At 45.8% G+C, this 26,861-nt stretch overlaps 2 protein-coding genes across 3 annotated transcripts in view; one reads left to right on the forward strand and one right to left on the reverse strand.

Moving 5' to 3' along the window:
* BUD31 (BUD31 spliceosome associated protein) overlaps nt 1-12,908 on the reverse strand; it is a 46,429-nt gene extending 33,521 nt beyond the window's left edge. Inside the window, exon 1 of the mRNA XM_086939731.1 lies at nt 11,788-12,908. The gene's annotated coding sequence lies outside the window, so the exon portion shown is untranslated. The remainder of the gene's footprint in view (nt 1-11,787) is intronic.
* The window catches only part of PDAP1 (PDGFA associated protein 1), a 52,763-nt gene continuing 37,787 nt past the window's right edge, over nt 11,886-26,861 (forward strand). Inside the window, exons 1-2 of one of the 2 annotated variants that reach the window (XM_086940647.1) lie at nt 11,886-12,016; nt 23,703-23,794. In XM_086940647.1, the coding sequence (XP_086796773.1) occupies nt 12,001-12,016; nt 23,703-23,794 (108 nt within the window). In that variant the 5' untranslated portion in view covers nt 11,886-12,000. Of the gene's footprint in view, nt 12,017-12,999; nt 13,242-23,702; nt 23,795-26,861 lie in introns of those variants that run through there. The other variant, XM_086940648.1, reaches the window with a different exon arrangement.

Raw genomic sequence — 26,861 nt, forward strand, 5'->3', positions numbered from 1 at the left:
TAACCCTTTTAAGGATGATTTTGTTATTGATGGGAAAGTCATTACACTCATGGTTGATACCGGTTCCAAGTGGACCATAATTCCCTCCTCATTGATGAAGAATGTGTGGGGAGAAAGAGCGTTTAAGACGTGCGACATTTTCCCGTCTGGTTACCAGGGTGAGAGGATTGACATGCTAGGTTTCTTTGAAGCTGAAATTGACTTCAAAGGCAGATCAGCTTATGGCAAAATATATATATCAGCTGATGGACCGGCAATCTTAGGCCGTCATCACCAATATGATCTGCACATTGTAGTCGATCCCAGGTCTAATAACCCTGTTTCCATTGTTGAGACCTCTTCCTTGGAGGACATTATGGCCAGATATAAAAATGTGTTTAGGGACCAGTTAGGTGAACTTATCGGCTACTCACATCGTATAATTCTTAAGGAAGGCAGTTCACCCGTGCAACACAAAGTAAGGAGGGTGCCCTTTGCTTTACGAGATGAAGTTAAGGCTACCCTTGAGGAAATGCTCCAAGGGGGTATAATTGAACCCATCGAAGCATCTCCTTGGATTTCGCCTGTCGTGATCTCGCAGAAACCGGACAATAAGATCAGGTTCTGTGTGGATCTTCGTTCCCTAAATAAGTGTGTCGTAGCCGATGTGTTTCCCTTACCAAACATCGGTGAATTGGTGTCAACTCTTAGAGGGGCAAAGTTCTTCAGTAAGTTGGACCTTAAACACGCCTACCATCAAATTTGTCTTAATGATAACTCAAAGCATTTAACTGCTTTTATCACCAGTGAGGGCACATTCCAATTCACTAGACTACCCTTTGGGCTAGTCTCAGCCGCTAGCGTATTCCAGAGACTCGTCTCTGAGGTTTTTAAGGGTCTTGATAAGGTGCTGTATTTTCAAGACGATATCTTGATTTATGGCAATTCTCGACAGGAACACAACAAAATCTTACAAGATGTGTTACTTAGGGTGGATGAGGCTGGTTTAACTTTAAGGAAAGAGAAATGTGCCTTCCTATTGAAAGAGATAGAGTATTTAGGATTTTGTTTGTCGGAAGACGGCATTAAACCCAAAAAGAACTCAATTGAAGCCATTGAGCTAGCACCCTCCCCAGTTGATAAGGATCAACTTCGGTCCTTTATGGGCTTGATCGAGTTTTACTCGAAATTTGTAAGGGATTTCTCATCCAAGACTGCTTCCCTGAGATCTTTACTCAAAAAAGGTGTCAAGTTTTGTTGGACCACTGAGCATGAATCCTGTTTTAAATTGATAAAAAAGGAACTCAAATCTGCAAATGTCCTCACCCCTTTTGACACTACTCGGTCCTCCATCCTGATGGTTGACGCCAGTGCCATCGGCCTGGGTGCAGTTCTCTTACAGAGACATGGTAGCGTTGAAAAGACAATTGCATTCGCGTCTAGGCCTTTGTCCACCTCTGAGTAATAAACTCTGTAATAGAGCGTGAGGCTCTTGCCGCAGTCTGGGGAACGAGTTACTTTCGAACCTACTTGTGGGGTTACAAGTTTGTTTTACGTACCGACCACAAACCCCTTTTAAACGTTCTAGCTCCCGGTGGGGCTGGTAAGGGTTCCCCAAGGTTGGCAAGACTAGCTTCTCGTTTGCAAGACTATCAGTGCGAGATTGAATTTGTTCATGGGTGGAAGAATATCCAAGCAGATTGTCTGTCTAGGCTCCCTATTCCTTCCACTTGTTGTGGTTCTGAGTTCAAGTCTGATGATCTTGCGGTTGCTGTAATGGAGGATGTCTTGTTGGTGGGTGGTGGCACATGTTCCCGTGATGAATGGTCCAAGGGCATGGAGGAGGATCTGACGTTGAAAGCTGTTATCAGTCTTGTTTCTAATGGTACAAGGAGGGAAAGTACTGTTAGTCCCTCTGTCAGACCCTTCCTGAAAATTTTGGATGAACTTTCTTTAGAGGGAAAAGACGTGTTGATGCGAGGTGATCGTTTTGTTCCCCCTGATCCATTAAGAAGGAGAATTCTAGACTTGGCTCATGAGGGACACTTGGGTCAAAGCCTCACGCAACGCCGTGTCAAACAGAACTTTTGGTGGCCCTCTATTGATAACGATGCAGTTGATTGCGTTTTGAAGTGTAGTTTCTGCAAGGAAGGCGAGAAGCGCCTCAAAATTTTGGGCTCTCAGTCCACACATAAAATTGTCTTTGAGAATACTCCCTGGCATAGTGTTTGCATAGACTTCATAGGCCCAATGAGTGAGTTACCTACAGACCACCGCTTTCCAATTGTTCTTATTGATTGCTTCTCAAAATGGCTGTGTGTACAATTTGTAAAAGAGATTACTACTGATGCCACCATTAAGTTTTTGAAGGGTATCTTTATCAACGAAGGGTATCCTTCTGTTCTCATTTCAGACAATGGGACTCAACTCACGTCCTCGAAAATGGTTTCTTTTGTTAATGATTGTGGCATCAGGCACCAGAAGACTAGTCTTTACAACCCACAGGGTAATGGCCTTTGTGAAAGGGTGAATCGCCTTGTTAAAGGCGTGATTCAGATGTTTGTAGAGTCTGGCTGCTTCTCTGATGAGCGTGTCCAGGAACTGGTCTGGGCTTATCGCTCCACACCCCATAGGACTGGTGAAAAGTCTCCCTTTGAACTAATGCGTGGTCGCACACCGGTAAGTAAACTGACCCCTGCTTGGTTGAAGGGCTCTGGTAGCGATGTCCCCTTAATTCATGACGGCACCCCCTTGCCCATCTCTGTGGGTGACCTGGTTAAGGTTAAGCCGGGGAGACTTGCTAAGGGTCTTAGCAAGTTTAGGGGTCCCTACAGAGTCAAGAGGGTTTTTCCTCATTTCATTGTTTTGGCCAATGGTGAAAGTTGGAATTACCGGAGGGTAGCACTCTACCAGAAACGTAAAGATTCTTCTTCTGGTGACCTGTTTCCTGCCCAGCTGGATGGCTGTAATGGTTATTTACTGTCCTCTGGTGGTCCTTCTTCTCCCATCCCCTTACCAGCTGGACGGGGGGAGGTGGGTGGTGGCGATGCCTCCACTTCCTTATGTACTTATCATAGTAGTTCTGCAGTTGATTCCGTTCCTACCTCTCTTGTTCCTTCTTCTGTACCTGGTACTCCTGCTTCTTCTTCCTCTTCCTCATTTGATGGCTGTTCAAGGAGCTCTCGCTCCCGTCGCCCACCCATGTACTTGAATGACTATGTGCATTAGTGTTTCTTTCCTTTTCCAGTGTTTTCTTTCCTTGCAAGGAGGAAAGATATGTTGTACAGTGCTTTGCTTCTTCCTTGGGCTAGCACTCTAGATCTCTCCTTGTGTTCTGGGTTCTGGAGCTCTCCTTCGCCCTGTTGGCAGTTGGAGCTCTGGTTGGACGGGGAGCTGACCTACTAATCTCTGTGCTGCAATAAAGCTTCCATACAGCTTACCTGTTCCTGTGGTCTGCATCTTATTTACATCAATTGTCAAAATTACACTGTCCCTGCGTGCATTATGGGGCATGGATTCCGGTATACAAGTTAATTCTCACCTTCTAGCAAGTTCATACATGCGTTTAAAAATCATATTTTTATTATTTCCTCTTAGTGAGTCAGCACTACAAAGCCTGCTCAAATTGCATGTAGAACATCATGTAGATACCAATCCTAAATGGTTCAGAATTTCGGCCTCGATCAGCTGGGAAAATCCACTCGGTCCCAACTGGCGATGTTGCTTCCTCCCACAGCCGGGCAGACGTGCACCAATATCAAACCGCAAAAACGCCCTAAAGCATTGGAGGAGCACTCAAAGATGTTCAGCCATCCGGCCTGATGATTCCGCCTGCTTTGTTAGTGCGCGTTCCTTTTCCCTCTGCCTACGCGTTTCAGGGCCACAACAAGCCCCTTCTTCCTGGGCAATAAACAGCACACCTGAGGCCCGCATATCACATTTCTGGCATTTATTCACCATACCGCACACATGGGCGTGTCAACATTACACTGTCACTGCGTGCATTATGGGGCATGGAGACGGGTATGCAGGTTAATTCTCTCCTTATAGTAAGTTCATGCGTCCGTTTAAAAATCATATGACAAGCATAATGTTTTAAATGAACACTCGAAGTTACTTAAAGGAATAAATAATCGTCGCTTTACGGACTACAAGTCCCAGCAATTACCAGAGTGACGATGCACTTAGCAGACGCCCACTAGGGGGCTTGTTAATCAAAAGAACCGGAAATGAAAACTAAAATGATCTCAGAGTGTCATTTTCGCAGCCTCTGAAGCAAAGGTTCTGACCCTGAAACGCGTCAGGCAAACCAAAAGAAAAAGGTGGAGCAGGAAGGCATGCATGAGAATTAAGACGGGATGGTCAGAGCAATATCGAGTGCAGAGGGCATTATATATATATATATATATATTCCCAACTGCAGGTCAGGCGAAACGCGTCCGAGGGGCTGACTCAATAAAATAATTTTGGCCAGCACATGGTGTCGTCAAGCGTGTTGTTCTACTGCGTGCTGGAGAATTTAATATATATATATATATATATATATATATATATATATATATATATATATAAAATCCTTTTTTTTAATATTTTTATTCAAAAAATGTTTACAAAGTTTATTCCTCTAACTCCTCCCCCCCTGCACAGAACATGAAAAAAAAAGCAAAAAAATACAATCAAGTTTCGTTTTTTCCACGACATTACTATATCTCAAGTTACAATAATTCAGCCTGGCAAATTATACTGGGTAAGCTAGAGCATCAGTCAAAACAGCTGGTAAAAACCCCGTGAAGGGCGAACATCTAAACATAACCCCATGCATACAGCTTGAATAATATTCCTGATTTACATTACACACCCGTCTTGAGACCCTATGGAAGTTCTATGTTTCCTGCCACCCTATTCTTCCAATCTGTTATTGGTTTCCAGATCTGCAGACCAAGGGATCTGCCCTTCTTCCCTTTTCTGGCATATAACGCTTTTTCCATGTTGTATATATATAAAAGCCTGGCCAACCATTGCTGCATAGTGGGGGGAGCTTGTCTCACCATGCTGAAGCTATGCATAGACGAAATACTGCCATGGATACAAACAGAAAGTTCTCCAACAATTCAGCGATCTATCTAAAAACCCTTCGATTTCTTTTATCAGAGGAACCAGGTTGGGGCATTCGCCAAACATGTGAACTATGTCTCCCTCTTGGCTGTCGCATCTTGTGCATGTTATCCCTTGTGTGCCCCCCCCCCCCACTGTGCAATTCTGGCTGGGGTATAGTATAGCTTGTACAATGTCTTATAGTGCTGGGCTTGCAATGAAGAAGAGCGGAGAACCTCCTGTCCCATCTGCAATGACTTCTCAAAGATCCCCTCCGTAATCCCTAGCGCATCCATCCATTTTGCTTCAAATTTACCCAAGTCATCTCCCCTGTGTGCTATAAGTTCGGCATAGAACCTTTTTATCGTGCAGCCGTGTCCCCCTTCTATTACTTGTAAAATTGTATTGTCTCCAAATCCTAGAGGTCCTCCTCTCTTTCCAGCCAATAAGCTTCTTATCTGTAAATAATTAAAAAACGTCCTTGTACTGATCCCAAATTTTCTCTGTATCTCTGAGAATTGGCGCACTCCTAGCGGGCCTATCAAATCCCCCATTCTTTTCACTCCTAACCGTCCCCATTCCTTAAAAACAGTATCAGTAAAGATCTCTGGGGATAATGTGGGGTCGTTCCCTAACCTAGTATATGCATGGTATCTACCCAGTCCAAAGCTCTTTTTAAACGCCTTCCAAACCTTATAGGCTGCCTCCAGGGTCTTGAATCTGGTCCTCTTAAAGTAGCTCGGTTCAGTATATCTCAGGAACACATTCTGTGCCTCCTTACCTAAAATCAAACCGAAAATCTCTAACGAGCCGGTATAGAATTCTGCTTCCATCTCGGCCCCGCCAATGAGGTCCGTTATTTGCTGCAGCACTGCTGCCCAGTAATAGAGTTTCAGATCCGGTAGTGCCCACCCCCCCTCTCTCTTGGTAATACCATAAATTTTAGTGCCCTTCTTGTTTTACCCTGTGACCAAATAAACTGGTTTATTATGAGCTCTATTCTACTAAACAAAAGTGGGCTAAAAAAATAGAGGTACAGTTCTAAATATATATAGAAATTTCGGGAGGAGATTCATTTTGATAAAATTTACCCTGCCAACTATAGACACGAGCAGATTATGTACCCTATCCAAATCCTTCTTCGCTTTCGCGATGATAGGAGAAGTGTTTAAGTCCACTAAATTGCCCAGGTCAGCAGTGATTGTTATTCCTAACTAAAGTATATATATATATATAAAATCCTGACGCGTTTGAACGATATGATATGCATAACAATAGCTATCACCTTTATTTCTGTTCAACTTGTCTCGGATAATCTCACCATTTGTATAGTAACGATCTATGAATTGAAAAAACTACATTTCCCAGCTCGTTTTCTGTCAACAGACAGGAAGTGAGATCAGAATTCATGGCGGGTCCCTCGAAATGTAGGAGGAGTATACACATTGCTAATTGACTGTGAACAATCGACTGTTGTTGCGAAACGCTTTGGTTTGTGCTTATGCTGGAGAATTGACAAAAGAAATAAAGAACTTGGGAAATAATCTGGTCTGTGAGTGCTGACTCATTCCCTTGTGGAAAGGGATTTGTACAAAATAATCCGAAAGCGGGGCTCTGCTTAGGAGTCACGGCACCGGTGGAGAGAGCGCCATAGGATTGTGAAACGGAGCCAAATCGGGAGAATATATATATATATATATATATATATATATATATATATATATATATATCTCCAACCATAACAGGGTCCCATATGGTAATGATGCCTCACGAAGGAAAGTTTCAAAGCCCACTTTATTCGAAAACAGCCTGCCAGCAGGTGCAATTCATGAGTCTTAAATCTTCGCATAACAAACGCCATACGCGTTTCAGGTAGAGTACCTTTCTTCAGTGGAGTGGATAGGTAAATGCTGTGTGAGGGCGCTCACAGGGAAGCACGCCGTGTTCATCCCCTGCTCAGGTGGGCGTGGCCTCATGCAAGGCCTTCTGGGTGATGTAGTACTTCCCTAGTAATCCACAGTGGGCGCGACCCCCACACCAGCGTGGTGAACCTCAATGAGCATAAGTCTTCATGCCCACACCTGCCCTGCTTTGTGAACTGTAAACCGGAGCATTGGAGCTGGCATCCCCTGCTGATTTCAGCCTCCAGCCTTCGCTTCCAAACGACAGCACCAACTGGATACAGCCAGGAATCCGCTGTTGTGACAGGCACATTACCGCGACCAGGAGGCTGCTATAAATCTAACCATAACAGGGTCCCATATGGTAATGATGCCTCACGAAGGAAAGTTTCTTGACTGCAAGTACCAATATGCAAAGCGGCATAACTATGTAAGCCACCCCCACTGGGGGCGAACTCTTTAAATAAAGCAAAGAACAAATAATCAGGTTTTCTTTTCTTTTGCCTCTAGGAACTCATGAGTAAGAGGCGTCGGCCTCGAAACGCGTTGAGTATCAGCTGTGAAAATACATGGAACAAAGGGCAAACGGGATGCAGTGAGGCCAAGAATTGACAATGAGTCAGAGCATCGAGGAGTGCATATCTGGCTTTGAAAGAATAAATAAAACGTGGCTGCCCGAGCCGCGGTAACAAGTGTTGCCCCATTTGGGACTCTAAAGCTGAGGAATGTAACGTCTCCCTCTGTTGCACGATGCTCTTTTGCAAAGGATAGTACGCAGCCCCTTGTTCCTACCTACTAAAGGATATTACAAAGGTAACACTCTACCCTGAGGCATGGAGCCTACTAAAGGACTGACACGATGTACTCACCCAAATAGACTGCAAGTACCAGTATGCAAAGCGGCATAACTATGTAAGCCACGCCCACTGGGGGGCGAACTCTTTAAATAAAGCAAAGAACAAATAATCAGGTGAGCGTTTTCTTTTGCCTCTAGGAACTCATGATTAAGAGGTGTCTGCCTCGAAACGCGTTGAGTATCAGCTATGAAAATACATGGAACAAAGGGCAAACGTGCTGCAGTGAGGCCAAGAATTGACAATGAGTCAGAGCATCGAGGAGTGCATATCTTGAGCGCCAGGGCTTTGAAAATATATATATATATATATACACACACACACACAGTATCCGTGGATAAAATCTTTTCACAACTATAAGTCTTTACATCACCACTATTTGGCCCTTGTGGGATTTCTTCTGGCATAATTATTATTTTTTGAGGTTTTTGCCCAGTCAATCAGTGCTTGCAATCTCATATCTGGGTATAATATATATAACATTTTGAAATTATATTCAATGTGCAAGACTTCATGTGGGTAGCCCTTGCCCTTTACTTTTTTCACTACAACAAAAACCTCAACATTTATTTTCACCAAAGTAGATAATGATTTAATAGGCAATTATTGTCCCATTTCTTTTTACAGTTCAACTAATCTGAATAAAAAGTTTGTACAACTTCAAATAAAAGGTCTACTGGAAATGCTCAAAAACAGTGTTCATTAAACATATACATAACCTTGCTTAGTAGCAAGTCTAGTACCTCAGAGCTACTTGCAGACAGAAACTCCAGTCACATTGAAAGAATCCCAGCAATTTTAGAATTCTCTTTTAGCCTACAACATTATGCGCAACTAACATGGAAGAATGTGCTGGCCAATAAAAAAAAGAGACTACCTAGGTGAAAAACAAATACTTTGTATTAAATAACCATTTACTATTGAAAGGTGCAACACTGGACAGAAGTTGAAATGGTGACATTCTGGGATAGGTTGTGCACAGCCCAGCTTAAATATAGACAGGGAACCACTCAAAATTAAAAACTACTGATGCTATTCTTGTATCGATCATTCTGTGAATTTCCAAACGGTTCACAATTATTGTGTTAAATGACCAATATGTGTTGGTAACAGTGGTACCAGCAAGGTACGCTTATAAGGCGATAAAATGTAGCAGCTAAGTTGCATACATTGTAGCCAGAAGAAGAAAATGCAATGCTTGACTTCCACTTTTGATTGTTGATGTTCAGAAAATGGCTTAATTGCTCTACCTCAGCTCCCTTAACTGCCAAAAAATGTAGCCATAACTAGAGACAGTTCGGGCTGCATTGTATAGAAAGAGTATCCATTTCCAGCCCTCATTGTTACATTGGCCAATGTTTGAACTAGGCCTTAATAAAATGACTCCAATATCAAATGCCTTTCATGAAAGCTAGTAGTGAAAGGTTTGCCTACAACTATAATATTACCTAAATTTACTTCATGTGATCTATCTACAGACTCCAACACATCCTGGAATCTGCAAACTAGCATCCCTCTATGAAACAGAACAATGAAAAAAGACCGCTCTACTCCTGCAAAGTATGTTGAGGGAGTATCTCAGATTCCTGCTACCAGACCTGTTGCTGCTTAAACGAAAGCATGCCACTCAGACCCTCAAACATTCCTCTGTTTAAACGACAAAAAAATGATATGTCCTGCTACTAAAGTTTGAACCGTTGGCTTAAATCTCACATGGTGGCATGCTGACACTGTTTAAGCCTTCAGTTGGCGGCGGCAGCAACAACACACCAAGAACAGAGTTATTAACACCTTGGCTGCTAGGTGTTTTCCCCTCCTATACTGAATTATCGTCATTTCCATCATTTCATGACGAGCTGAGCTCGTCATCAGCACAGCTCAACCGTGCATCATGACGAGCTGAGCTCGTCATGAGCATGGAAAGGGTTAATACACAGACAACAGCCCGCTTACACAAACAAGACTTGCAAATGCATAACATATACACATTAGACTTGGCACCCAATGTACCCTGAGGTCATCATTACAGCTAAAACAGACAAAAAATGGCAAGTATCGCCAGGTTGTAGCCAGGCGCACCTGCCAGAAGGTACTGGTTTTGAAGTCTATGCTCAACACAATGGTCAGACAGGCATCGTGCAGCTTCCAGAGACATGCAAGACACAAATAAATGCCACATTGTCACCAACCCTCCAAGGTAGATTGATTGCGGAAAAAGACCAGGATCCTGCGGAGCGGTCCTGGCAACAATCCTCCTAACTCTCTACAGAACCACTTGTCAGGGATGGAGGCAGCATAAGCACCCACCCAGTGTCAACAGCCAGCAGCAGGGTAAAAGGCAGTAGGTCACATAGAGATGGTAAAGTTCTGAATCTTCCACACCAGCTTGGAAATAAAGAAACATGTCCTTTTTAACAGATTATGACTCCTGCAGGGCGAGCTTCCTCCTAGAAGACTCTAGCTTTGTGAGCTTCCTCGTGGTCTTCTTCCAGGTGTCTTGTCAGGACTTACTACTCCGACGTTGTGACCTTCCTTCAACTTTACTTCTTCGTTTGCTAGGATCTCAGGTAGTACCAACCCCACTATCACTTTCACTTCAGAGTGCTTATCAGTGCTAGAGGTCACCAGACATGTAATCTTCCAGAACCAGCTTTATCCCAGATCATATCACCTTCACAGAGAAGCACCTTTTCAAGGCTATAGGACCCAGTAAGAGGAGTTTCATACAAAAGCCTCTTCGGTGCTGCGGTGTCACAGAATGTTCATATTCCCACAATAAGAATACCTTGATGTGGGGGTGGGGTGGAAATCTACTTCTAGCTGTAGGTAGTCCGTGTTACCGAACTCCAAAACTGTGAGTTTTCCGGGCAGTGTTTCATTAGCAGTATAGGTTGTTAGTAATTTGAGCAGCAGTTTATAAGAGACGGCATTTGCAGTGCTCTAGGACCCCAGGAATCTGATCTCCTCCCCTTGGTGCTATAGGACTACAGCAATGCAGCCTTTCCTCTGAGTGCTTTCTTAGGATGCCAGCTAGGATGAGCTTCTCTCAAAAGTGCAATACCAGCAATATAGGATAACATCAAGTGGTCGCTCCTGTTCTGCAAACTGCTTCAATGTAAGCATCCCTCAGAAGAGTTTTAGCAGTGTAGTGTGAATCCAGCAGTACTTCCTCCAAAATCCATGTAGTGTTAGTTTCTGCAAAATGTGCCTTATTGGAGCTGGGGAACACATTAGCAACATATTACATGTTTTCATTGTCTCCCTTCCGTATTTGTGTTTAAGGGTTCTAGTGATGCATGCTTCCATGGTTAAGGAGTCCAGTAACATGTAGTTCCCCACGAGTGCTTTCTTAGTGGTATAGGTGACTTGCAGCCTGTGCAGTATTCAGCAAACCCATCTCAATGCCGTGGGATCCCAGGTAGTCAGCTTCTCCAAGCAGTACATTGCTATACTGTAAAACGCCAGCAACGGACCCTTCCACAGGCAATGTCTACTCTGCTGTAGACTTCAGCAAAGCCCATTCGTGTTTGTCAGTGCTAAAGGACGCAGTATCGTTTCCGCATTTAAGACGCCGCTCGGTGTTGGCTTCTTTCAGCATAGCCTTCTCAGTGATACAGCAAAGGTTAACAAGCCATCGATAGTTACGCTGTGTTTTCCTTCTTCACGATTTCATTCCAAACCGTTCGGTTGTTCTTATTTTGTAAAGTTTATTGGGGCCTGTGACTGTAATTAGTCTCAAATTCAATTCAAATAAGTTAAGATATGTTTTACAAAATAGACACAGGTGAAAGCCCAGAAAAACAGACAGTAGCATCTTTACACACAAAAAATGAGAACGAAAAGAGGTGTCTGTGACAATTAAGTAATAACAACGTCAAATACGAAGCAAGACGCCTAAATACGAGAGGAAAATATACATAAACTCCTTCGAAACAAGCAAAGAGAAGCAGCTACGTTACCTTCAGAGCCTAGCCGCTAACAGTTCGTTGGATCAACGAAGCCAATTGTGAGAACAGAACCGGATGTTGAAAAGAGAGTTTTTTTCCTTCGTCCAAGAGCAGGGCGGAAGGAAGCAACTGCCTATAGGAGGAGTGGGAGGAGGGACGGAAACTGAAAGGGAGAGCAGCAGGAACTTCAGCAGAAAGAGCAGAGTGAGGAGGAGCTAGGCAGACATGTCCCACTACCGAGGTAGGCCTGCATATTGTTTTAACTTTTTACAGCGAGCCACGGAAAGCTTCTTTTGAATATGACGGGTCGCTAGATGTCGTTCTGGACCTCGGCTCGGGTTTTACCCTCTGTTTAGTTGGTCAGCCGGCACGACAGGGGTTTGAGTCGGATCAGCGTGGTCCCTTGCTGATGGGACGCGAGCTCCGCTTTGTCGCGAGTGTTTACGTCGAAGTATGACATGCAGTTATTGAGAATAAATAAAGGCAACATTTAGTTATGTGCATGCCTAATTTATTATGTCATGTTTACCTTTATCGAGGCAGGACGCTCATTGATAGTGCGCTCGTCGGCAAACACAAATCCACGGTTTCGGCTTTCCCTCCGTCCCATAGAAGCAGAAGAAAGACTGTTTGGTTTTCTATACCTCGAGGGTTATTTTTCTGTAATTGGTAGAAATAAAATATGGATTTTAACAAGTACCTTTTATGCTGGTGTACGAGTGCGTATTGTACGACGCTCGACAAATTACTGTTAAATGAAAATTCATTTGATTTTGTGGAAAACATGTTAAGAAACTCAACGTGTGCTTTTATTTTTTATTTGAATAGTATCGTGTCGCGAAATATTAGACTATAGAAATAGTGCAATTTTCGTTATGACCGTCTCGGGATCTAGTAACCAGTACATTGCGGCTTGTGTCTTTCAATGGAATCCGGTCCATTGAAATATGGCGCGTTCTTTACGTGTGTGGTTGAGTTGTCGGCAACGTCGTGAGCAATATACGTCACACATTGTTTTATTGAAATGGGACTAAGGGCTGCGTTTGTGTAAAGTTCTGCGTGTTTTTCTATTTAGATCCGTTGTCTCGAGCGGTGCAGCCGTCTGCTGCCAGGCAGGCACGTTTCCGTTGTGTGATGCGCTGGTGACGGGCTTTCCTTGTTGGCTTTTGGTTGCATCAGGTTTTTAGGCGTCCGCGGTAATGCCTGTCTGAAGTTTTGCCAATCCTCTACGGTCCTCCTGGTGCAAGACCAGAGCAGGTTGTCCAGCCATGTGTGAACTGCATTTGCCTTTTAGTCTCTTTCGCTTAGCGCCCGGTGACAGGGTCTCATTAAGGCACTCTCGTAGATTCTTTCGGGGGTCCTTCACCTCCCCCGCGCCGAGAGGGACGGCAGCATCTGCCGGTGCCCCTGGTCTGCCGCAGTCTCACATCAGATATACACAGCCCTTTCAACGATGCCCAGAGGAGGTGAGAAATGGCGGGCTTTCATAGGGTATTCGCAATAGGTTCTCTCCAGAGTGCATCAGACCCCCCTCTCCCACATTTATCAGCACCCACAGTTATTGTGATTCAGCGGCTGATGGGCATTCAGCAGCAGATCTGCCGGAGGGGCAAAGGAAAGTGGTCTGCCTAATTTGTTACATGTGGGCATAACTCGTATGGCAGGATCTATAGCAATAAATATCTGTGCCATCTTGGTGGGGCAGTTTCTACAATATCAGTATGTTGCTGTCAAAAATGGCTATATTGAATTCTGCTAAACGACTCTCCTCCTACATATAGATGTTCATATGAACTGCTTCTGATTCGCACTATCTAGTTTCAGAGGGGTAACTCTTAACCACTGGTTTGTGGCCCGGTCCTACTTTGGGGTGGGGAGGGGGGATGCTTACCAATTTTAGTTATGTACAAAATATATCTTTAAAGTTATGCTTCTGTATGGACTTACACGCATCTTAGCAAGAATTTATTACATAACATAGTCTGATGTAATGTGATGTAAAGACCGTGGCTTTGGAACCAAAACAGCCCTATTTTTAAACAGCGGATTTGGCAGCACTAATTAAACTAATGTTGCAGGAATCCAGTCTCCATTTACTAAAAAAGACCAGTCTGGCAGGTATAAACTAATACAACTTGATTATAACGGTACATTGATCACCAATCGCAACATATATGGACCAAACTCGAATGCACATTCATACCTGTGGTCCTTAGTGAAGTAGGTAATTTATTTAAGGGAGAAATGGTGGTGGGTAACTTTAACTTGGCATGGGACAGAGAACTAGACGACTCCAACCCCCATGGCCAGATAGATGCAGCAACTAGCAGGAGGCTTAAGGCCCTAGCAGAGGAAATAGAGCGGATAGACTTGTGGGGCTTACAGGGAATGGACCAGGCCTTCTCTTCCATTTGAGCAACACAGAGCATACACCAGAATCAAATACATCATAGTAGATATTAAAATGCTGGGGTTAAAAAAAACATGGTTGACATTCAGGTATATTGTCCTCTCTGGCAGTCGGTTTTGGGTATTTGCGTGCAACATTCAAACCACTGGAGATACAAGGAATATTTATTAAGGGATCTGGTTAACGTACACGAGCTAAGAGAATAGATAACAAGAGTTCGCCGATAATCACACAGTGGATGACACACCCCCTTCATCTAACTGGAAGGCACTAAAGAAATTCTATGCATCCAAAAACAATGGCTCAAGGAAATAGCGGGAGAGAGATCTATAGACATAAAATAACACAATGGTTGAGGAAAAACATAAACCAGCAGCAAACTGCGTCAAGTAGAAGAAAAGCAGTTATATCCACCAGTCGCACAGAAAATGCCTGTGTTGAGGACCCATATGAAGTTATCATCGAGGAGTAAAATGAGGAGTTTGCTAGCATCCAACTGAAAGCTGCAACTGAAAAGGCCTACATGGCCGAACAAAGGGTCTCCACAGGAGAACAATTAAAGGGGAGTATTAATATATTTAGACAGTTCTTTCAGGAACTATACACTAAAACGGCCAGAAAACCATGAAGATGGGCACATACCTGCTACAATGCAGCCTCCAACACAGCAGAGCACAGGGAACATTTAGACCCATTTAACTAGACAAACAAACCGTAGTGCCTAAAACTCCTTAAAGGCACTGAGTGGTTCTTTGGGTCTACAGTTGTCAGGAATTTGTAACTGTTTCAGAGAAGGTCACTTCTTCGATGTGCCATGCTAATATGGTGATAATACCTAAACCTGACAGACTGCAAAGGCTAAATCATCCTCGTGTTCGCACTATTGAACCTTGATGATAAAAGATTTACTAAAGCCCTCGCAGTCAGACTTGAATGATATGTGCCAGGCTGGTTGATGCAAACCATCTGGCATTGTTAGTACTGCAGACACGTAGCAATATTAGTAGGGTTGCAAACCTAGTAGAGCAAGTCACCAAAATGACAATGCCGGTTTTTCTGCTCACGTTAGATGCAGAAAAGGACTTTAAACATGTCAGTTGGTTGTTTCTAGAACATATATTGAATATGTTTGGATTTGGAGGGTAAATGAGTTGGTGGATACTAGCTAATGAGTCCTCGTAAGTGTGATGTGCCTACAAAGAGGAGCCAAACACGAGAACCTGTGACACCCCTCCTCCCCCTTCTGTTCACCCCATCAATGAAACCGTTGGTCGCAATGATACGAGTATCTCAGGCTGATTATGGGATCAATTTTGGATGAGAAACACAAAGAGTATTTGCATACAATGTATTGCTCGCCCAAACAAACCCTGAGGAGACCCATATGGCAGTGGTTTGCTATCTAGCCTGCTTGGAACAACTGGCGGGATTTAAAATGAATGATTGAAACCAGAGATACTCAACCCTACTCTAAAGAAGGAAGAAGTGACTGGACTAAAAGAGAACTTGTTGTGATGTAGAAATGTATGTATGCATCAGACTCCTGCACTGTATACGAGAATAAGTTTACATTACAAAAAGGATTGGATAGGTTGGGGTGAGTGCAAGCCTCAGTGAGGTGAATAAAGTGAGGAGGCTGAAAGATGCACTCGGTCACTTCTACAGGGGTGTATTTCTGATGATACAACAGTGTGGGTTATGAAGATATTATCCTTCTGATCATTTTAGAACTAAAGAAGTTATGTGGACAGTCAGATTTGTATTTGGGTGGTGATAAATTCTCTGGGTGCATAGTAGGAGAATATTTGACACCCGGTGTTTTTTTTTTCCTTCTTGCATTATTTGTTCTGAGATGTTTCCACTGGGTGTTGTCCATGTTCCTTCCTCTGAATTTCTTGATAGTAAGGTAATTTAGTGGTGTAGTTGTCAGTACCTTTTTAATACGATGCTGATGGTTTTGAATAAGGTGGATGCAGGAAGGAGGGGTTTGTTGGAGTTCTCTGTATGTCAGAGTAATCCTGAAATTTGCAGGTGTCTTTATAAGACACACTGCTATATGTGGGATACTCTTCAGTGTTGCTGGTTGTGTCTATACGACACTGGACATCAAGGATTGCCCTCTTTCGAAATGGGACAGCTAGCACTGCTTTCTTGAAATGGAGGGAAACCATCCAAAGCCACTATTGCACCATTTGTGGTTAATAGCGATTTGGTACAGATTTCAGCGACCACTGAGCCTGTTCCAGGCGAGGTCGCCCCCATACACCGCTGCTCCTGCCTGTGCCCTGCTGCCAGAGTTTTCTGCTTGTGCTGCCTTCGTTTTTGTGTCCCCCTGCCTGGTGTGCTGTAGCCTTCGTCTGTACCCCATTGCCTGTGTTCTGTTGCCTCCGCTTTTCCCCCCATTTTGCTTCCTTCCCCCTGCCTTGTGCTCTGTTCCTGCTCTGCCCTCCTTCAGCCGATCTCTCCCCGGACGACCCAGCTGCCGCTGAGCCGCCCTCGGACCTCCCTTTCCCGCCGCGGACTACCGGCGACTCCGCCCCCCTCCTGCCCATTCGCCGCCCTGCCACCCAGCTGACCCGCCCTCCCGGCTCCTTACTTATGACGCCCCCTGAGCAACCGCGCAGCTGGAGCATCGATTGAGCGCCAAAGGTAAGCCCGTCTGCGCCTGGACTGCGCCCAGCGCCAGACCCCTTGGCCCCCGCAGAGGCCACCCCACCCGCCGGACTTACGACGCCACCAAACTCAACGCACTCAACACCGGCCGGATCCCTGGATGCTACCGAGCCACCCCGAGACGCACCTACGGACCCTTCAGCTGCCACTCCTGCAAGTTCACCTGCATCCGGACCTGCACTGCACCAGCACCCACCAAACCGAGCACCAGCAGCAACCACCTGAAGTGCATCCTGCTCAACACTCGCTCCGTCCACAGACACGCCGTTCAACTCTGGAACCTGATCGACACCACATCTCCAGACGTCGCCTTCCTCAAGGAAACCTGGATGAATGCCTCCTCAGCGCCCGCCATCGCCATCCCGGACGGATACAAGATCACCCGGAGGGATCGCGTCAACCAGACCGGCGGAGGCATCGCCATCGTCCACAAAAACACCATCCGCATCACGACCTACACCAACGACACCCTCAAAGCCGCCGAACACCTGCACTTCCAGATCCACACCGACCCCAAGACCACCCTCAGAGGCACCCTCATCTACAGACCCCCCGGGACCATGCCCACAATTCAGCGAAGACCTTGCCGACTTCATCAGCCCGCACGCCCTCCCCTCCGCTGACTACATCCTCCTCGGGGACCTCAACTTTCACCTGGAGAACAACAACGACCGCAACACCACCACCCTGCTGGACAACCTGGCCAACCTCGGTCTCAAGCAGCTGGTGACCTCCCCCACCCACTACGCCGGGGACACACTCGACCCAATCTTCTCATCCAGCAAGCACATCGCCTTCAGCCACGCCACCAGACTCCACTGGACGGACCACAGCTGCGTCCACTTCAGCTTCAGAAAGAACACGATCCACCAGCAACAGGTCGCACGCAGAAGCTGGAACAAGATCACAGCCGACCAGCTCGCCGCATCCCTGAGCCAAGACCCCCCCGCCAGCTCAGCGAACCCCAGCCAGGCGCCAACAACCTCACGAAGTGGATCAGCAACTGCGCAGACGACCTCGCCCCACTGAGGACCCTGCCCAGCAGACCCGGCAGCAAAAAAGCACCTTGGTTCACCGACTAACTCAAGAGCTCCAAGAAGAACTGCCGAGCCCTCGAGCGAGCCTGTCGCAGAGACCCAACACCAGACAACATGACCACCCTCGAGCTCGCAACTCGAAAACACCACCAACTGATCCACACCACCAAGAAAACCGCCTTCAAGGAACGACTGGACAACAACGCACACAACAGCAAGGAACTCTTCAACATAGTCAAAGAGCTCTCCAACCCCGGAAACAACATCACCCCATCACAAGACCTCTGCAACTCCCTCGCCTCCTACTTCCACAACAAGATCACAGACGTACACAACAGCTTCATCACACAGCCAACGCACCCCACGACCGCACCTGCCCCCCACCACCCTCCGCGCCTGGACTCCGATCAACTCAGATGAAACCAAACGCACAATGAACTCCATCCACTCCGGATCCCCAACCGATCCCTGCCCTCACCACGTCTTCAACAAGGCCTACGCGGTCATCGCACCCCACCTGCGGGACATCATCAACACCTCCTTCGACACCGCTACCTTCCTGGAGAGCTGGAAGCGCGCCGCACTCATCGCTCTACTGAAGAAACCATCAGCAGACCCCACCGAACTCAAAAACTACCGCCCCATCTCGCTCCTCCCCGTTTCCGGCCAAAGTCATTGAGAAGACCGTCAACAAGCAGCTGGCAGCCTTCCTCGAGACGAACGGATCCCTCGACCTCTCGCAGTCTGGCTTCCGGGCCAACCACAGCACCAAGACCGCCCTCATCGCAGCCACCGATGACATCCGAGCCATGCTCAACAACAGGGAAACTGCGGCCCTCCTCCTCCTGGACCTCTCCGCGGCATTCAACACTGTCTGCCACCACACCCTAGTGCAGCGCCTCAGCAACGTCGGAATCCAAGAGAAGGCACTAGAATGGATCATCTCCTTCCTCGCCGGAAGGACACAGAGAGTCCGCCTCCCCCCGTTCAGATTCGAGGCCACCGAAGTCATCTGCGGCGTACCACAAGGATCATCACTCAGCCCCACCCTCTTCAATGTCTACATGAGCCCCCTCGCGGCCATCGCACGCCAACACAACCTCAACATCATCTCCTACGCCACCCAGCTGATCCTCTCTCTCACCAACGACACCGCCAGAGCCAACCTACACGAAGGGATGACAGACGTAGCCGAGTGGATGATGAACAGCCGCCTGAAACTGAACTCAGACAAGACGGAGGTCCTCATCCTGGGCTCTTCAACCTCCGCCTGGGACTCCTCCTGGTGGCCCACCGCCCTGGGCAGTGCACCCAAACCTACAGACCACGCACGCAACCTGGGCTTCATCTTGGACTCCTCCCTCTCCATGACCAGACAAGTCAACGCCGTCTCCTCGTCGTGCTTCAACATCCTGTGCATGCTACGTAAGATCTTCCGGTGGATCCCCACCGAGACCAGGAAGACTGTCACCCAGGCCCTCGTAACCAGCCGACTGGACTACGGCAACTCCCTCTACGCCGGAGCCACCGCTAAACTCCAGAAGAGACTCCAGCGCATCCAGAACGCCTCAGCAAGACTCATCCTTGACATCCCCCGACACAGCCACATTTCCGGACACCTGAGAGACCTGCACTGGCTCCCGGTCAACAAGAGAATCACCTTCCGTCTCCTCACCCACGCACACAAAGCCCTACACAACCAAGGCCCAAGATACCTCAACAGCTGCCTCAACTTCTACGCGCCCACACGCCAGCTTTGATCGACCAGCCACGCCCTCGCCGCCGTCCCCCGCATCCGAAGAGCCACCATAGGAGGAAGGTCCTTCTCCTACCTGGCCGCCAAGACCCGGAACCCCCTCCCGACCCACCTCCGTCTGACCCAAGACCACCTTGCCTTCAGGAAGCAGCTCAAGACCTGGCTGTTCGAGCAGTAGCGGACCCCCCCTCCCCAAGCGATTTGAGACCCTCCGGGTGAGTAGCGCGCTATATAAATGCATTGATTGATTGTTGTGATTCAACTTAAGGAGGGATTTGGACATCCATGCTCGAACGGTGACACGGTTGTCATTAAGTTGGTCAAGTTCATGGAAACATGAGATGTTCTTTTGCGGCCGAGTATCACCTGCGTACTGATGCTTACTAAACTTTTGTCACTCGGGAAACAATCTTTTCATGACAAAGTATAATTCTACGCTATTTAATTGTAATGTGAGAAATTATGTTTTATTTCCTGTCGTGGACAAAAGCCTCTCCCATAGTCCTTCATTTGGGTATGTTAAAATAAGTAGGAAAGATTGTTACCTCCTTTTAAATGTTTAAATACAACCGTCATTCGCTGAAACGTGTGGGGTTGCACCCTTTGCAGGTTGCTTTATAATAACGTTTAATTTGCAGTAGAAATCTTTTTTTGTTACTGCAGAAGATAGAAGATCGTGTGGGAAATTCAGCAAGTTCACGGCCCTGAGCTTCATGAAGCGTAGTGGGCGCTGTGCTGATAAAATGCACGTGGCCCCTCAAGCACCCACAGAAGAGTCCGTAGTAAATCTTTTTACAAAGCGTACTGCCAACTTACTTAAGGTTAAGGCGCAACCTCGCAGTGTGCCCTGCTAGAATTTCTTTCTGTTAAAATAAAACCAGCAGGAGGAGACAGCTGCAGCCAAGGTGGGGAGCGACCGTTTGCAGATATGAAGAGCAGCTGTTCAGGTTACGGAGGAGTCTGAGCATGCGTGGGTTCCAATGAGTTCCTGAACCTAAACAAGCAAAACAAAAGTGCTCCGACAGTAATAAATAACTTGACCAGTAACACATGTAACAGGGGCAGTCCTCCTGGGAGGTTGCAAAAGCTAAAAAGGATGTACTACTTACTAACCATATTAACCAATGAAAAGCGGTCATTTAGGCAGGACAGTAAAATGAGCCATTTAAAAAGGGGCGGTTCTTAAAGCCCACAGTCTCGATACAGCATGTCTCTAAGAGACCGCGCATGCGTTGCCTAGGCGAGGTCTAAAAAGTGGAAGCCTGCATGCTAGTCTAGATCATGACCTAAATATTGAGTGTCCCCCAGAAGAGTATCTCAAATACATCGTTGATTAGGCTGGAATACAAGGTTTTTGTCGGGAAGCAAGGATAAATACCTGCGTCTAGCAAGAACATTTGAGGAGACACAAACAGCACCTAACTCTAGGAAATTCGGAAAACGTTCAGTACTCTCATAATCTGAAGGATACCATTTCAGATGCAATTAGAAAACCTTCAGTAAAATGTCTTCTTGTACTTCGACTTCACGGCATCATATAGCTTGTGAGCCAGCACCAAATTGTGCATCTTCGATATTAGACTTATTTCATACCCCCTCCTAACTAAATCAATCTGTTATCTCATTCTGTGATCTAGTCTTTCACCTTCTATACTCCTACCTATTAATCTTCCTGACAGACTAACTGGACCTTTATAAGCATCCCTGAAATAAGTGTAAATGTTGTGTAACGGCAGGTTCCAACTAGTAACACTGTGTGCAAAAACAACCAAACCGTAGTAAACTACTGTTGTATAGCATTTTAGGACCCTAGTGTAATGTTCCCTATTCATGCCCTTGTGTAGGTATAAATCACCATATCCTTATATAGGCATGGAAATCAAAACCATATTTAGACATAGCTCATGCAGTCCAAACACGGCATGGCTACTTCCACTAGTTCCGCAAATCCACGACGATTTCTTGAAAAACTCGACTTCAGTAGTTAGGGACTTCCCCTTGCTTGAATATTGATTTGTCCAAGAACTCATGGAGCTTTCAAAGAACTGAGACTCTTTGATGACGTTATTATGTCCAACTTTACGACAAACTCTGCACCTTCAAGGTATAAATATGCCCAAACACAGTGGTTTGGAGCAGTTTGACTATCTACTTGCCCGACGCAGCTCGCTACAGCAAGTGCTGAAGGAAGCCGACCCTCTAGCAGACCTGCTGATAGAGACGCTGTCTTTTCTCCTGCCGAGAAATCCAGCTCCAGTGATTCCAAGCTACCCTTGCTGGTTGTTGGGAAATCGTGTCCTGAGACAGAGATATACCGGACCTCCTTCATTCTAAACCAAGGTACGGAGCTGATTAGAACCTAAGAGAACTCTTGGATAGATTCTTGGCAAAAAGAAACTAAACTTATACTACACCACATTTACTTCTTCCCTTTTACTAGGCTTAGGTTAGGTACATGGGGGAGGCGTATTTTAGAAGCACCAGTTGAGTACTTAGTCTTTATGTATGTATTTTTTTGGCTTATAAACCATACCATGCTTTTACAGTATTATTTATAATACTCTTCTTGCTGTACGAATTATACTTTGCAGCCAGTATTACAATAGTAGCAGTTCATTTCTTCTGCATGAGAAAGAAGACTGTTCAATAAATACTTTTATTGAAAACGCCCGTCTCTCTATTTGTCTGCACCTCTGGTGAAACAAAGCATGCACGATTGACTGAGTAACAGATCTATCTATTGTTTCCACGACTCTGAAGATCAGTTTTATCTTGGGGAAACAAAGTTGTCATGTTTATGCAGTTGTCAAACTAATCCCTTCTTGTTTATTCGAGAAAGTTTCTAGTGACCTCTGAGCTAGCTGGCACTCGCAATTAAGTCTAATATATTTGATAGAGACCAAGTCGACCTAAGTCCTACATCACTTCTATAGGATATATTATTCCAATGCGCTGAGCCTATTGGGAATATAGGAACTTCACTACATGCCCTCCATTTTCTTCCAATGACCGATACATAACTTGTATTTGTAAAGCGCACATATCGCCCAAGCTTGGGTCTCAACGCTGAATAACAGATATTTGTTACCCAACTCAATGGTACTCATTTTATCGACCTCAGAAGAATAAAAGGCTGAGTGGACCCGCGTGGGATTTGAACCTGTGCCCCTGAGGTCGAACACATGCCCCTGCAGTGGATGCATTAATCAACCAGAATTGGAGGCACAGATCGACACGTAATGAATGCATCTGCATTTAATTAGGGATTTGAACTGTAGTAATGTCAATTATACAAGTAACTACAGCACTTAAGCTAGCACTTGGAAATAACTTTGGGCTCCTCGGCCAGCACACTACCCTACCCCAAAGCACTTAAACTCCTTAACCACGTTAATAAGCATTTTTATAAATCTACAATACTTTACCACCCACCCCCCAAGAGAATAAATTAATTTTGGAAGCACCAATACAAGGTAACCAGCAATAGGTGAACAAAGTAAATCTCCCTTTGATATGGAGGTTTCCGTAAGCTCTCTTGTCTGCACTGCATGGATACCATGTTATCTGAACATGGTACCCAAAGCATAATATTTACCATGTTGGACAACCGTGGTAGATTTCGGCTTTTATTTTTTATGGGGTGCACTGGTTCCATGGTGCCATCAGTATCCAGGAAGATTAAAAACAGGTCCTGACTGTAATGGAGGAAGTGATGTGGTCTGGTGCTAAAAGGGGGCCTTGGGTTCTAATCCCAACAATGGCACTTGACTTTAGTACATAATTGTGTTATTATGGGCATTTTTTTTAAAGAATCCTGTGCTAGCAAATGTTATAAGAGAAATGTCATGCCTTTGTGAAATGTATATGATTTATGTAATTTTAAATGTGTGAATTCCCTCTCCGTAAAGTCTTATCTCGACTTTCAGCACTCCTATCAACCCATCGGGGAACTTTGCAGGTTTGCTCTGTAGAAATGCCAATGAGCATTAAATCAACCACAAGGAATGAAATAGTATGTTTAAATGGAAACTTTTGTGCCGTCTCCTAACAGGAAGAAAAGGCGGCCACAAGGGCCGAGCACGGCAGTACACCAGCCCTGAAGAGATCGATGCACAGCTTTTGGCAGAGAAGGAAAAGGCGAGGGTATGTGATCTACACAAAGTCTTTCTCTGATACAACTAAAGTTTAGTTTTTTCTTATGTTTCATTCTCACTTCAATCCATAATCTTTAACTGCTTTCCTTAACCGCTAACTAAACAGGTGCCGTGAGGCCTCTGTTTTTGATACCATGCCCAGATTACAGTTTCGTACGTACGGATAATCCATGCAATTTGTGCTATTCCTGTCACAATAATTTAACCCTAAGAGGGTAACGGGAAAAATGCAGCTTTGAGACTTGGTAAAGATGTGCTAGTGGGTATTGAAAGAGTATAGGGAGCATAAAATTCCTCAATGAATTGTGAGGGAGTTGTCTTAACTTGATTTGCATGTTTGTGAAGTTATTGTGTTTTATTAAGGATTAAAGATATGATCAGGCATTTAAACGTATTTGTAAGTGCCACCAAAAATCAGACATCACATGGTCCCATTTAGAGCAGAGTGCAAATCTTACACACCTTGGCTGTTCCGTTGGTAATTTCCAGTCGCATGTAGCAGGATATAATTGTCCATACAGAATGGTATACAAAGAAAGACGACATAAGTGGAACGTGTTGCACCATTACTCTTTATTTGCCAACAAGGGTGCAGTAAGATGAAACACCACAACTGGAACTTGGTTCTAATGATATTTGTGCTAGGGTTTTTTTCCCCGTTTTTTTTGTGGACGGAGGAGGGTTAGTGAATGATGTTTTACATGAATAAGCAATATCCCTAAATGTCCACAACCCCAAATGGTGGTTGCGCCTCATTAACGTAGACCCGAGGAAATCTATGATAACTGCTGATGCGGTTCTGCACATTGTTGCGAGTGAATAAAAAGAGTTTCTGAGTATGTCTATAGGTTTTTAGGTCTCTGCGTCAACGCGCGGAAGCGCGTCTCCGCCGAGATCTTTTGTCAGCGACTATGCTTCCCAGGAGACCGTGTCGGCCACGCGCATTTTTCGAGGCGATTTGAAACTGGAACGCGCGCTGTGGCCAGGCGCTGTCTCCTGGGAAGCGCAAGCACCCCACACGCATGCGCATACACACACACAAGCGCCCATGCACGCACATGCATACATACAGAGACACCCCCCCTGACACATACACACACACACACACACACCGAGGCCCCCCCCTCCCTCGCCGTCGCACGCATACATACACACACGAGCATACACGCACACACACACACAAGTGCACCAAGCCCCCCCCCCAGCCTTTTTTTGAACTTACCTGGCCAATGTCGGGGACTCTGCTCAGCACGCAGCGCCCAACCTCCTGCTGGTGCGGCCCCGGGGCTCCACACCGCTCACAGGAGCCCCGGGCGCGAGACGCATTTCACTCCGCCTGCCTCCTCTTCCGGTCTGGACGTGGCCCCGCCCCCGTCACAGGCGACCGTGCCTGACTTCCGGGGCGGCCGCGGCGGCATTCCGGGGGCATACTCAATTCTATATTTAAAGTGCCTCCTACTGTGTAATGTGACAGGCGGCCTGAAATTATGTTTTGCGAGACGTTTTTATGATGTAAACTTTTAAAAGATCTCTTTGAAAGAAGAATTTGCAGACTAAACAAAACGACGGCATTGGAGACAAACAGGAAATGTACCAGAATTTTACAAACAAAAGACGAAGTATGGAACGAAATAGTGACAAGGAAATAGAACAGTCTCTCACAAAAGTATGCAGAAAACGGTGAGACCTATTAAATGAGTGCAGAGTGGTAATGCAGAGTAGTGAGTGGTGAGTGCGCAGAGTGGTGAGTGCGCAGAGTGGTGAGTGCGCAGAGTGGTGAGTGCGCAGAGTGGTGAGTGCGCAGAGTGGTGAGTGCGCAGAGTGGTGAGTGCGCAGAGTGGTGAGTGCGCAGAGTGGTGAGTGCGCAGAGTGGTGAGTGCGCAGAGTGGTGAGTGCGCAGAGTGGTGAGTGCGCGCAGAGTGGTAATGCAGAGTGGTGAGTGCGCGCAGAGTGGTAATGCAGAGTGGTGAGTGCGCGCAGAGTGGTAATGCAGAGTGGTGAGTGCGCGCAGAGTGGTAATGCAGAGTGGTGAGTGCGCGCAGAGTGGTAATGCAGAGTAGTGAGTGTGCGCAGAGTGGTAATGCAGAGTAGTGAGTAGTGAGTGTGCAGAGTGAGTGTGCGCAGAGTGGTAATGCAGAGTAGTGAGTAGTGAGTGTGCAGAGTGGTAATGCAGAGTAGTGAGTAGTGAGTGTGCAGAGTGAGTGTGCGCAGAGTGGTAATGCAGAGTAGTGAGTAGTGAGTGTGCAGAGTGGTAATGCAGAGTAGTGAGTAATGCAGAGTAGTGAGTAGTGAGTGTGCAGAGTGGTAATGCAGAGTAGTGAGTAGTGAGTGTGCAGAGTGGTAATGCAGAGTAGTGAGTAGTGAGTGTGCAGAGTGGTAATGCAGAGTAGTGAGTAGTGAGTGTGCAGAGTGGTAATGCAGAGTAGTGAGTGTGCAGAGTAGTGGGTAGTGAGTGTGCAGAGTGCTGTGTATTGGCAATGTTAATGACAATGCCATTTATTTTTGATTTAAAGAAAAAAAATGTCATGAGCAATGCCAATAGCTCTACCTTTAATGATGCCAAGACCATTGCATTGCAAATGCTTGTTTTTTCTATCAGGATGATGGGATGGAAGAACAGAAATAGTTGGTCCAACGCACTGCTGAAGCCAGAAAAGAAAGAATTGATTAGGCTAAGGCCACAGCAGAGAACCACTATTTCTGGTTAAGAATAGTGTTGTGATGGCCAAATATTCCATGGAGAAATGAGAATGGTCAGAAAGAGTAATGGGTGTGGCAGTGTCGGTGAGGAGGCCTCCTTGACCCCCTTTACTAAATAGTGAGTGCTTAACTTGGCTAATTGGTAGTAGAGCAGTGGGTTAAACTGGGGCAATAGTTATTGGTACAAAGGCGTGGTAAAATACTTGAAGTATAAATTTAGAAGGTCTAGATAACCAACCCAACGTTGCAGGGCTGAAGAGATTTCTTAGTTCCGACATGCTTACGAAAGCCGGTAGAAAGCTGATTTATTTGGGGGTGGGGGGGGGAAGAGTAATTAATAAGACACCCTCCCAGTG

The sequence above is a fragment of the Lissotriton vulgaris genome, chromosome 10 (assembly GCF_964263255.1).
Source record: "Lissotriton vulgaris chromosome 10, aLisVul1.2, whole genome shotgun sequence".
Taxonomy (NCBI): domain Eukaryota; kingdom Metazoa; phylum Chordata; class Amphibia; order Caudata; family Salamandridae; genus Lissotriton; species Lissotriton vulgaris.